Genomic DNA, 13,889 nt, shown 5'->3' with positions numbered 1-13,889 from the left:
CTCTGTATGTATTGTTCACAACCTATAGAGGAGGTCATGATATTCATGTGCTGACACATTTGTTTGCCTCTTATACCAAATGGTCAGCGAGTGACAGCCCCTACAGTGCACTTCACTGAGCCATGTGAGCACACAATAAGTATTGACATTTTCAAAGAAGCCTATGCACTCTCTAACTCAACACCTATATGCGCGGAGTTTCCTTTAACTATACTGCATTGAGCACACTGCTTGTATTATGAAGAGTTATAAATTTTAAAAGAAAGAAAGCAAAAACTGGCCATCAGTAACAGCCCCCCGTCCCCAGTCGCTGTGCTCCAAGGGGCCCCTAAAGCACTCGGTTGCTAAAAAAGCGAGCAGCACGTGTAGAAATTAGTTGCAAAAATTCCATGACAGCCACGTCGGTGTGGGGCACCGTTGTGTCATTGCAGTGTGGCCACAAAATCGTCTCACTTGTCTGCCAATGACTGCACTCCTGCCGAAAGAGCCGTTGGCACAGCACAGCTGTTGTAGGAGATCAGCAGACCGAAATCTACGTCGTGTCAGCCCACTGTGATGGAGCCTAAACCCATCTAGGCTATTGTAAATCTCCAAAGCAAGCCAACAACACTGGCAATCGTAGCCTCCTCGCCAGTAGTGGCGCCCGTAGCGGTAGCTGCTGCTGTCCCTATAGCAAACTCAGCCTGATGTCTTGTGACCAGTAGAAAAAGTATTAAAGGACTCTGATCTTACATATGCCTCACTCAAATAGACTTGGAGCATCTTTGTGTCATGCCCTCAATTTGTTGTTTTTGTTTCTCACGTTGCATTTTACTGGCTGCACTTTGGAGGTCGGCTTATAGGAGCGCAGATCAACAAACTTTTCGTGGGTATTGCGCCTGGGCCTTTTGGCTAAGATTGATCTTATTATCTGTGCTTAGGAGTGCATTCAGGCCGTACTGCTTTAAAAAAAAAATATTTTAAAGGAAAAGACTCGGGTCTCAGCATGAAGCCTAGATATAACAAAGCATGTGAGAAGGCTCAGGTATATGGGGAAGTGTTTGCGAAGTCTTGGGTAGATTTCAGGCAGTAGCAAAGCAAGCCTCCTAGGATTTCTGAAATGTGTAAGAACTCCTTCACACAGCTTCACTGTCTTTGATGTATGAGTTGGAGTTGCTCAATATTTTATTCAAAAAACTGCCTGCCCATTCCTCCAGCATCTTGAAATCCCGACCACTTGTCATGATGCACCAAATGCACAGATATTCATTCTCCCGTGTCACAGCTAAATGGTTCTCCCAGTAGGTCTCACAGAAAAAAAAAAAAAATCACGATGGATAAAATGGCGGCGCCACCTTGTAGTTAGAGAGCCGTACCAGTGTGCAGATATTACGACTCTGAGGTCAGAATTGCCGGTGAGCCTGTCTCGGACGGTGATACCAAAGCGCCGTGGTAAGTGTGAATAGGATGGTATGAGCATTGCTGCACATCAGCGCAGCTTTGAGTGCAGTAGAAAGAGCGGAAAGCAAGGTAAAGCTGCAAATATGTGGCAGAAGCAGCTTTTGATTGCCAGTAACTAATACACTCATATGAGGCACACTCAAATATCAGTGTTTTTGTTGGAACAGATTTGTTCCTTTAACACTAGACACATATTTCTTAAAAGGGCATTGCAGGGCCCCCTTAATAACAATAATTCAAAGTTGGTTGAAAGCTTGTGCCAATCCTTCCATTATGCTCTCTGTTGTCATGCTGCCAGATGCCCCTGGTCCCAGCTTCGTGCTGGCAAGCAGATCAAGCAACTTGCAGGCATGATGCCACAGAGGTGGGCTTCCGCTTTGCCTGCTGTCTGCTGCATTGCGCCCCGAGGGCTTTTAGCAAGGGTGTAATGCATCCACTGCAAATGCTGCCAACTTTCATTACAGCAGCATGGCAAGTTGAGCTAGCTGGCTGATGTTAATCGCGAAGGATTTTGGAATGAAGCGGCTGATACACACACTCAAATAGAGGCATTTGTTCTTTTATTCAGGTGTAGAAATTACAAATAACAGTCAATGAAAGTGCAACTCGCTGCAGGTGGCATACGAACCTGCGTCTTTGCACAAGACGTGCGATGCTCTTTACCAATTGAGCTACCATGGCAGCACATACACATACCAAATGACGCCTGCGGCACAGAAGACGTTCCACGTCTGCTGCTATGGTCAGGAGTCGTGCCACGGGCTAGCACTCCCAGGCCTAAATCTTGCACAAACGTAATGCTCAATAAAGTGGCTGGTAAAATGGTTCTGCGGTAGCTCAACTGGTAAGAGCATCACACTTATAATGTGAAGACTTAAGTTTGTATCCTACTTATAGCCAGTTATTTTTTCGCCCACTTTCATTTTTCTTTAATCATCATTTCTACATTTCAATTAAGGCATGTAATTTGCCCTATGCTTTCCTTGGTGTTATTGTCTGTTAGCTGCATACACCCGCCGTGGTTGCTTAGTGGCTATAGTGTTGGGCTGCTAAGCACAAGGTCGCGCGATCATATCCCGGCCACGGTGGCCACATTTCGATGGGGGTGAAATGCTAAAACACCTGTGTACTTAAATTAGGTGCACGTTAAAGAACCCCAGGTGGTCCAAATTCCCTGAGTTCCCCACTACAGCGTGCCTCATAATCAGATCGTGGTTTTGGCACATAAAACCCTGTAATTTAATTTTTTTTTAAATTTTCATGCTATTACGGGGATGAATACTTACAGGCAATATGCAGGGCGTCAACTTTAGCCAGAGATTAAAGATATGCGAATGCCACATAGCTGGGCTTAACCAAGTTAATGTTTGCCATAACTTGGACACACTCAAATTATTTTTTTCATTCTGCCTAATTAGATCATTATGCTTAATTATTTAATCAACTTCTCAAGTATTATATTTAGATGAAAATTGTCAATAAGAAAATTGTAGAGCAACATGAAAAACTCCCGATACAGTTTTCTGTTGCTCAATACGTGCTGCATAAGTGTTTTTCCTAGCGTGAAAGAAGCCCACGAATGCACACAATGTGCCTTGAGCAGCCAATCGCACAGCAATTTTGAGTGCATTTATGGGCTTCTTTCACATTACTTCTATAGTTGTTTTCGATGGTTTCTGCACAAGCTGTCATAGCTACGATTGTATGTATAGAAATAGCAAACATCTTGCTTGTGTGCTGTATACAACAAGAAGCCATAGGGAGCAAACTACATGGTGTTTCAGTGAACACTTTCCAAGATTCCTAAAAATTGCCAGTAGCAAAAAGCACAATTCTAGTCTATGAGCTGGTCCACTCGAAGAGGCGGATCTTACTTGCACAAGAAATTGAAATGCATAATCGACTAATCAACAAAGTATCACTAAGTACCTTACAGCACATGTTGCAGTTTACAAATTCTAGTGAGTGAGACTGCAAATCATATCCACTTGAAAAGAATTGTTTGGATGACACCATTTATGAGATATGTGCCATCAAACTTCCGGTAGAAGTGCACTGTTCTACTTACTTTCTTAACAAAATGTTGTTTTATGCATTGAAGCGCAAAAGTAACTGGAACACCAGTGCATTTCTCCTCAAGGTTCAGAAATTGATATCTCAAAACTGATGTCATCCTGAGAATTCTTTGTTTTTATGCTCTATTTATGGTAGACGCTTGCATCTACAGCAAACATTTCATTTGTGAGTGAGGTGCTGTTCTGTTATTTATTCATGAATCATTCTGTTTTTGTGTGTGTGTCAACCTCTGCACTACGAAATCCTTCATCACCCATTGATTTGACTGCAGTGGTGAATGCAAGATTCGTTCAAGTTATCCAGTGTTAAAGAAAGCAGCGGGCGTTTAAAGGGACTGACAACTGACCAGAATGTGTTGAGACGTTGACGGAAATGAAATGAGCATGATTTATAGTGATAGAATCCAGCACGCTTGTTCGCAGTTTAAGTAGGAATTAAAATTTCAAATCGGCAAAGAAAGTCTCAAAAATCAGTAATCAGCGAGACCTGGCGGTGAAATCATGGTACTTTGGATGTATTCTATGAGATTACTGTACGTAAGTCAGCTGTTATTAATAAGTACAGCACATTTATTACTTAAAATTGCAGTTGATATATTATTAGACACTCACGCATTATTCCATGCTCAGAAAATCGAAAACGCATGCGTAGCTACGGCAACATATTGAACTGCATATAACATGTAAAGGTGTAGTTTTGTTTTCAATCTAGTTAAATTCATTTTGACTGGTTAAATGTCAAAGCCATTGGACAGGAAACCGTAAAAACGTGTAGCTTTTATCGCAGGAATAATTTTACAATTTGGAAAACATGAATCGCAGGAACATCGGCTTGATAAAAAAAATCATACTTTGTTACAGCTACGACAACACTTGTCGTCTGCTTCCCACTAATGGCAGCTTATAATCACTATCGCACTCGCCTATCACCGTTTTCAACATGCTTCCAGTGAACAACTACACCTTCACTGCAGATCGAAAAATTTTGATAAAAAATGTTCGATGACGCTTTCTGCGTTAGCACTTCATGATTAAACACTCTGACTGGTAAGCTTTCCATTGTGCTAAAAAAAAATGGGTAGCATGAAAATTGGTTGTCAGTCCCTTTAATGTGCATGAGCACCCCATGGTGCTTTTGAAAATGTTCAGATTAAAAATTGAGTTGAATTTACTGCAAAAATCTAAACAGGCATGTCCGCATTTGCTACAGGCAATTCATTGTCCTTACTCTTGGAAAAGGTTGAAGGCCCCAGCTGACGTGGCTAGGTCAGCATTAGCTTTGCACAGACGTAGTGTGCTTTCAGCACTGATGCAGTGTCCGAGCACCTGCCTCCTCGCCCACTCCAGCACTTTTTCCCTTCTCACGTGTCCCTGTTTTGTGAAATGTCTGCAAGGGAGGCATCCAACTGATTCACCATTGATGATGCAGCGTCTGGAGGAGCAGATGAACGATCTGATCGAGCTGCACCAGAATGAGATGGAGAACCTGAAGCAGGGCATGGCAGACATGGAGGAGAAGGTTCAATACCAAAGCGAAGAGCGCCTGCGAGACGTCCAAGAGCTTCTCGAAAGCTGTCAGACACGGGTGAGAGAGAGAGAGAGAGCGTAGTACTTTGTTCACAGAGCATGGGTTTGGAATTGAAGGCTTAGGGGAAGTTTTTAAATTGTCTAGTCTAGCTTGAACTTTTGCATGAGCCACAATCTGCAAGTGTGGTAGCAAGCAGGGCTCACAGGGGTCCTTGTCGTAGTGGTACTGGCATCTTCCTGTCTATTACTATTGCACCTAGTCATTTCCTGTTCAGTTATTCATTGCATGGCTCTTAGCTTCTTTCATTTTTAAGGACAATGTTTTATAGTTTGTCAATTCTTTGGTTACCCACCACTGACAATGATGTGTGCATTATGAGGCGAAAAACGCAGTTCTCTGGTCACACGTGCAGATCAGCCGCATGGAGCACCAGCAGCACCAGCAGCTACAGCAGCTGGTGAGCCTGGACGCCCTGGACAACTCGCAGGCGCGGGCCCTGGGCCTCAAGCTGGTCAATGTCCTGCTCATGCTACTCCAGCTGGCCCTGCTCCTCGTCTCCACCATAGCCAACATTGCCATGCCCTTCCTGCAATCCAGGTGAGTGTGTGGGTGGGTGCATTAGTGAGGCCAATTGCAACATTTTGGAACTGCGTAAAAAAGCCTGGTTTTAGACGTGGCAAATTGGAGTAACCTCCATGCAAAGTTTTACATCTGAAGTAAGTGTGGATGTGTCATGAAAAGCTTGCAGAAATAGAAATTTAAAGCTCCAGATTTAAAAAATATATATATATATGTATATCTCAGCACAACCAACCTTGGGTTGATATTTAATTATTTGATTTATTTAACCTTAGCTCTTTCCTTATCGTGGGGAAAATAGGTGTTTTTGTTTTTAGGTTAGGCCAGACTTTTTTTACCTAAACGAACTACTGCACTCAATATTTTATGTAATACATAAACAAAAAGCAGTATGAATGCTCTTTTCACGCATAACAGTTTTAGTAACAAGATGTATGTCATAAAAAATATATAAATTACCAGAATCAAGATTGCGGGATAAAATTCGACATAGCTTTAAAGACACCCTTGTTTCCATGAAGAAAAATGCATAACAAAAATTCTGAGATATGCTAAATGTATTGCCATCTAATAGGCACTATCTCCGAAAAAAAATCAAAATTTTTCATTGAACAGGTATTCCACTACAAAAGTTAACTGCAAGCACTGCAGTTGGGCGTGCTGGGCTGCGGCCGGCGATGCTCCGTGCTGGTCAATGAATTTCTGTGGGCCCAAAGTTTCTTTATTTCTGTCTTAAAATTGTCCTTCGCTGTTATAATTCGAACTTAACTAGGCAGCACGCTTGCGCCTGACTTCTATGGTGACCCCGATAGTGACCCTTTTAGTGGCAGCATCTGTCTCAGCTGAAGCCTGGGGAACTATAAACGCATTGAGCACACTTAAATCTCTCGTCAAATACGCCTACTTTTGTCCCGATAGGCAGACTTTCAAGTGATAACTGTAGCTCACAATGTATAAGGTATTTATCCAATTCTAACACGCACATTTGTTTAGAAGAAGATTGAGTCTAGAAGTTGCCTGCGTTGTGCAATTGGTTGCGAAGCAAAAATCGCCTTTGCAATATTCACATGCTTTGCTGCATAACACAGGTATACAGTGCGCAGTGAATCTGACTTTTAAAAAAAACGGTGCCAATGTGCAAAAATTTTTCTTGCTAAGAAATCAATTGCGCATTAAATTTATACTTTGTTTAGGAGCTCCAATGTCATTTCTACATTATTTTACCACTTGGACGAATAGAACGGGCGTGCATTTGATTCTGAATCATGTTAGAACCGGGCAATATTGCCAAATGAATCGGTGGTGGGCTCTGCCGTTCTTTTTTTGACCACCTTGTTTAGTTCAACCTGTCGAATTACTTGATCAATTTCGTCTGTTCTGTTAGGGTGGAATCAATGAAAGTCTACTGTATTGTATGTGTAAATACGTATGTGTGTTTGTGTGTTGGGGGGGGAGCGGGGGGGGTGTTAGGTGGGTGTGGGTGGGGGTGTGTGTGTGTTGTCTCCCCATCGGTGACTCAGGCACAAGTAATAGCAGAAGAGGGTGATTTAATCGAAGAATGATAAATTACATGGCCACACAGGCAGACTCGCACAAGCATTGACACACGTCTTCCTTCACGGACCAGCTGACAGCTCCTACATGGGTCCCAGGCTTCAGTTAGGCGCACTAGTGCACTACATAAAGAACACTTCGCGAGGGAGGGCGCTAGCGATGTGCTAACATTCAACCATCCTGAATTCCTTAACGTCCTCGTTAGGGTTATCCTAAATAAGGTTTTCTGAATTATCTTACAAATGCTTAGCTATCCTTCATTTTACGTTTACTTAAAATACGAACAATAAGAAGAGAGAAAAATAATAATACTAGCTTAATGCAGAAAGATTAAGGGAAAAGAAACCAGCAATCACTATGTCCAAGAACAGATGCTTACAGTTCACCACAGCACACAGTACTTCTGTAGTTCATAATGTACAGCTCTGAAAAAGTCATTTGTTCCGACCATCTTGACTGGCTTGACATTCCAAAATACGAAAAGAGGGGGGGAAATGTACCACGCTACATAGGAACTTGGCACAATGGAATTCTCATTGCACACAAAGAGAGAAAATTAAGAAAAGAAAACATAACACACAGTCTCACCTGTAAAGTGCATTTTGTGTTGCTTACGTTGCCATACTGAGATTTCTTCTTACTCTGGAGGCTCTTCAGATGTGTCACCACCTGGTTCTTTTTCTTTCTTTCTTTTTCTTTTTTTTTTCTTTTTTGCAAGAGTTTTTGGCAGTCTTTTGACTGTCGCGTGCTTGGACGGCGAATAGGCAAGCCAGCTTTTTTTTACTGCTTCCGCAGGCGGCATCAATTCAGGTTCGGAAGGAGCTGCGCTGTTGGTGGCGTCTTTGGTCTTTTCCTTGGACACTGTTTCAGCCGCCGGCCTTTCACTTTCTTCGGCAGCCTCGGAAGTTTTCCTTGCTTCTGTCTGCAGCCTCTGGCTGGGCTTCAGTGGCAGTGGCTGCTTCTTCACCAGCTTGTGTCTTTAGATGCCTGTTCCGTCGTCTCTTCCACGCCCACTGGCATGGCACCATTAGTCTCTTCAGCTTCTTTTTGAGCAGGTTCAACCTTTGTTGTTGCTTTTTCTCTTGCCTTGTCACCAGGCTCAGGTACTTCGTTTTCTACCTTTTCGGGTGTGGCTTTATCACTAGGCTCTGGCTGGGCTACTTCTTCCTTGACTGCTGTAGTAACGGGGACTTCGTCTGCCTTCACGATTTCTTCCTCGAACACTTCCACTTTGTCTTCAGTTACTTCTGGAACACTTTCCTGTGGCTCAGCTACAGCGGGGCCTCCTTTCTGAGTAACTAGTGCTCGAGTGCCAGACACTTCGGAGTCACCGGGTGGCTCCTTCGACGGCTCTTCTGCATATTCACTTTCATTTTCTTTGTTCTCTGGTTCTGCAACAGCATCTGAAATTTCGGCACCACAGTTTCTCCATTTGGTTTAATTTTGCCTGTCTTTTCTGGCTCTTGTGGAGGGAACTGTTGAATGTGAAGTTCATCTGGTCCCTGCCTCTTTTGGCACATTCTGGTCCGCATCTTTTTCTTTCGACAAGGTTTCCTTGGTTGCCTGTGTCATTTCTTTCTCACTGACACCCAGTTCAGGAGAAGCCGTAGCTTTGGACATATCTTTTGCTGCATCATCATCGTGCGTGCACTTTGATTCCTTTGACTGCTTGTCACTCTGCGATTACGTCACAAGCTTGCATGGTTTCTTCCTGTTGTTCTCGTTCGTTGCACTCAAACTAGAGGATGTCGTGGAGCAAATCTTTGTCGTCATCATGTGTCCTTCTCAAGAGCATGGTTCAGACCTTGCGAGATCTCAGACCCGTGAAAACCTGCTCTTGCATATTGTGAAAGTCAAGGTTCACTTTCTGCTGCACCTTTGGCACCTTAGCGTGGAAATAAGCGGCCGGGCTTTCATCTCGCTGTTGCACGCACGTTTTCATCCTCCGCCATCGTTCTGCTACTCAGGTCTAACTCACGAACGTGTGATGAAAATGTTCCTCGAACTCTTCCCATGATTTGTTTTGAGAACTTCTGGAATGATACCAGTCTTTGGCAGCTCCAGCCAAATGGGATTTTGCGGTTTCCAGCATATACGCAACGGGTCGCCCATGAAGTGTCGACGTTCAGAGCATATTCTCGATCCAGTCACGTGCCGAAGGAGCATCCTCGGAGCCATCAAAGGCAGTGATATTTTTACTCAGGTATGACACAACTTGCAATGTTTACGCTGGTTGAGGCTGCACCACACCACCAAGAGTCAGTCATTCCAGAAGTGTTGCCAAAATTCTGTCCTTGTAAGGCTTGAAGGAAGTCGCGAGTTGAAATCACGTCACCGTGGCCAAGGTTCGGTTCTCCTCTGCCAGTCTGGTTGACTCTTTCTGCCAAGTGTTCCATTTAGCATTAGCATCGTTCGTGCATCCACCTCACATTCAGTCTTGTGTGGCGACTGGAATACTGTAATCCCACTTCTGAATTATGTTGTCTTCCCATAGGTGACTCGGGCATGAGTCGTAGCAGAAGAGCGTGGCTTAATCAAAGAATAATAAGTTACATGGCCACGCAGGCAGACTACGTCACACAGGCAAACTCACACGAGCATTGACACATGTCATCTTCCTTCACAGACCAGCCGACAACTCCTACGCGAGTCCCAGGCTGCAGTTAGGCCCACCAGCGCACGACATAAAGAGTGCTGTGGAAGGATGGACAGTTGGGCGAGTTGGTACGGTAGCATATGCTTGGTTTGTAGCACAAAGGGAAACAGACAAAAAATAGAAGAAGAGAGGACAAGCGCTAACCCTCGGCTAAATCTTTATTGTAACGATCAACACATATATAGGTGATTGCAAAAAACATAGCAAACAAGCATGACATCTTCTAAAGACTATCAGTTAACAGATAATCATATCAGAAAGTAGGGAAGCCATAAAAACCAAACAAGAAAAGGCACTACTTGAGATTGACGCACGTGCTAAAAAGATATTGAAGTTCACTTTCTAACAGTGATATTGATATCTGGCTAACACATCATCATCGTCATCAGCCTGGTTACGCCCACTGCAGGGCAAAGGCCTCTTCCATACTTCTCCAAGCACCCCGGTCATGTACTAATTGGCTAACACAAGTCTCTCCTAATCTTTTAATGTGAAATGCCTCAATTATTTAACGTGTAGTTTAGCATTTGTTTCTTGAAAGTACTTTTGTGTCCTCAAACAGTTTACAACCGCAGTTAAAACAATGTGACGTTAGATGTGAAGCATTAGGGTTGTTAAGTGATTGTTTATGTTCTTTTAATCTGATATTGAGGCACGTGCCGCTCTGTCCTTGTTATATATATATATATATATATATATATATATATATATATTGTTAGGCGCAACTAGGGGTAGCACCAGTCAGAAGATGATTTGACATGGGGAGGTGGAATCAGTCTCGACAGCCATCTTGTTTATACATTGTTGTCTTTCTTGTAAATATTGTAAATACATCCTTATATGGGACTTCTGCAATGAAACAAATTGGTGAGAGGTGTGGGGTACCCACGAGAAACAACAATGGAGCTCCACAGTGGTTGTCACCTCAGACTGGACATGACAGACGAAGCAGCACCTGACATGGCACGGCCAGCATCAATGCCTACAACCCCGACGGTTGTGCTGGCTCAGCCATTGGTACAAACAGCCATGGGATCCAGGAACATTCTGCGGCACTGACCACCTCGACGTAGAATACTGGATTGCCACATATGAGTGTGTAAGTGCCCACAACAAATAGGATCCGACGATTATGTTGGCTAACTTGGTCTTCTACCTGTGAGGCACGGCAAAGGTGTGGTGTGACAACACAACAAGGAGCTTAACGACTGGGACACGTGCAAACAGAACCTGAGGGACTTGTTTGGTTGTCCCGCTGGGGAGTAGAGTGCTGCTAAGAAAGAACTAGTGACCCGCACCCAGACGTCCACAGAATCATACGTCTCTTGCATCCAGGAAGGGCTGGCTACATGCCGTAAGGCTGAGAGAGCAATATGGCTGAGTTGGACAAAGTTTGGCATCTACTGAAGGGGATCGCTGACTAGGCTTTCAACCTGCTCATTTGGAAAAATTGTGAAACAGTACTGGACATCATAAAATAGTGACAACGCTTTGAGCAGGCCGAGTGCTGCCACATTGCAGTGCCGTTCGCATGTTTGCCGAACACAGCTGCGACATTCTTTTGTGATGGCAGGCTAGGAGTGCAGCGACCATCGTCATCAGATGTGACTCCACGCGGATACTGCGACGAGAACTTGAAGCCATGGCACCTGCAGCCTTTTGGTCCTGCACCAGTGAGCCGAACAACTTGCCTACAGCACCATTTGTGCAGGCAATAGTCTGTGAAGAACTCACTAAACTTGAAGTTCATTCTGTATGTGCCGTTGCCATGTCACAACTGTCTCATGCTCCAGGTCTATTGACTGGTCAAGACATTGAAGCTCGGCCTCCTCCTTACAGAATTTGTCGAGGAATCAAATACATTAATGATAACTGCAAACGCTGCAAACGAATTCTTGGACGCTACACACTGTCAAGATAAGTAAAGTATGTATTTCTTCATAAAATAACATATTCATATGTCCTAAAAGCTGTGCCAGAAATAAGTGATATCAATGCTTCCATGTTTTTGTCTATTTAATAAGCAAAGAAAATATCACACCAACTTTAGAACTATATCAGTTCGAAACAAGCAAAGCAGTGCATGCCGACAATGTGATAAATGTAAAGGCCGTGAAATGAACAAGTTGGGGACAAATATCTTAGTTAAACTTGTCATTCAAGAACCTTGTCTGCATTTTTGTACATATGCAACGGCCAGGGAAAAATCTCAATGATGCTGTCTTTCTTTCCAATATATTGCGCAGGAGCAGCTGTCACTGGTTATGTATTGTAATGGCACCTAAATTATAATCTCAACAGAGATCACATATTAAAAGCAGGAGTTCTGAAAAATATACATTAGAAATGCTAAGATACAATGGAATACACAAATGCAAAGATAAAGCTTGATAAAGAGCAAAAGAGTGTCACTGCAAACAAAGTTTACTGCATGTATCCACAAAACCTCGCAACAAAATCTTTAAATATGTGTATAAGTCTCCAGTAAATCTACGTATCTAACCAAAAGTCACTGTATATAGGGTGTTTCAGCTAACTTTAGCCAGAGGTTAAAAATATCCTGATGCACTCTAAGATGACACGACCGAATGCATGTTGCTCACTTTTGTATGTAGTGTGTCATGCTATTTTTTGTATTTTGCTTAATTAGATTTTTAGTCAAGATTAAGTAATCAACTTCTGAAGTAAGCAAGCTAGGAAAAAAATTCCGTTTAGAAAGTTGCAGAGTGGTTTGCAAAACGTCCGAACAAGCAGTTTCTGTCTTTCTATCTCTTAAGTATTCATATATTTCAGCTTACTGATGATGCCTGTGAAATACAAAACACCAGGGGACATGCCCGCTTGCTCGTCATGATTGCACTGCTCCCAATTGTTCTGCGCACAAACAGCCATAGGCACGCTGCCGCTTAAAAGGCGACGGCAGCGATGAAGGGGTTGGCTGTGTTATTTATGCCAGCGATGTGCTCCCCTCGCAAAAGTTCATTGTAGTGATAAGCAGACACAGCCGTTATCGCTTGTGTTGCCGGAAGCAACAGGTCGGTCATTTCATGATAGCTGTAAGCAAATTGAACTTCCCTAAATAAAAAAACTCAGTTTTCAGAAGGCTGAAAATGGTAGAAAAAGAGTATTCTAAATGGCCAGACGCAGTCTTTCACTGAATTTACGTTTATTTTTCATGCGCTTTCGCAGCAAGGGCTCGAAGAGGTAACCTTCTGCAGCAATACAGTGCTGGGATCTTCTGAGAAGGCTTGCTGTCACTGCCTTCAGCACTGTCAGTGAAATGTTGTGGCAGACTTCAGTTATCTTCTCTTGTAAGGCTTCTGGCATTTTCGTTTCTGTAATGTATGCGTGACCTTTAATATAGCCCCACAAGAAAAAGTCAAGAGGGTAGAGGTCGGGCGACTTTGTTGGCCACAGGACAGGCCCGTTTCTCCCTATTCCATTGCCCTGGGAAGGTAACATCAAGCCATGCTCATGCTTGACTGTAGCTGTGGGCTGGGGCCCCGTTGTGCTGATACGACATTGCATCAAGACAGGCTAGCAGCATGTTGCAGCAGAAGTCTTCATCCAGGCCTTTGAGGAACTGTCATGCCTCTTGCCTGTCAGAGTGTTGTTAAATACTGGGCCAGTGACTGTGCTGCCATATATTCCGCACCAAACATTACACAACCACTGATGTTGGTAGCAGGATCTTCCTAGCCAGTGGGGATTTTGCTCACTTCAATAGTGTGCATTGTGAATATTTACTTGGCAATTTCGGGAAAAGTTTGCCTCATCAGTCCACAGAACCTTGGTGAGAATGTCAGAATCCTGCTCCTCCTAAATCAAAATCCAATTCGCAATGTCGAGTCTCTTTTGGAGATCGCTTGACTCCAGGCATTGATGCAACTGCAGATGATAGGGGTGCAGTCCAGCTGTTTTCAAAATCCTCCAGACGGTTGAGTTGGGCACACCAAGCTGTGTGCTCACGCTGCGCTAAGCTAGTGTGTAGATTAGCCGCCGTGAAAGACAAAATATTGGAGCAAACCTCATTATTTATGACTGAAGCTCTCTGCTT

The 13,889-nt window shown here is 43.5% G+C and overlaps 1 protein-coding gene across 8 annotated transcripts in view; it reads left to right on the top strand.

Moving 5' to 3' along the window:
- Window positions 1-13,889, top strand: part of Dmtn (transmembrane and coiled-coil domain 2 protein Dmtn) — a 94,582-nt gene that overhangs the window by 69,985 nt on the left and 10,708 nt on the right. For 6 of the 8 annotated variants that reach the window (XM_075690554.1, XM_075690553.1, XM_075690555.1 and 3 more), the window contains 3 exons: window positions 1,739-1,804; window positions 4,945-5,100; window positions 5,456-5,640. In XM_075690554.1, coding sequence (XP_075546669.1) covers window positions 1,739-1,804; window positions 4,945-5,100; window positions 5,456-5,640 — 407 coding nt within the window. The remainder of the gene's footprint in view (window positions 1-1,738; window positions 1,805-4,944; window positions 5,101-5,455; window positions 5,641-13,889) is intronic. The other 2 variants (XM_075690556.1, XM_075690552.1) reach the window with 1 other exon arrangement.

The sequence above is a fragment of the Dermacentor variabilis genome, chromosome 4, assembly GCF_050947875.1.
Source record: "Dermacentor variabilis isolate Ectoservices chromosome 4, ASM5094787v1, whole genome shotgun sequence".
NCBI classification, from domain to species: domain Eukaryota; kingdom Metazoa; phylum Arthropoda; class Arachnida; order Ixodida; family Ixodidae; genus Dermacentor; species Dermacentor variabilis.
The sequence above is the reverse complement of the archived record's forward strand: the minus strand, read 5'-3'. Positions and strand labels throughout refer to the sequence as shown.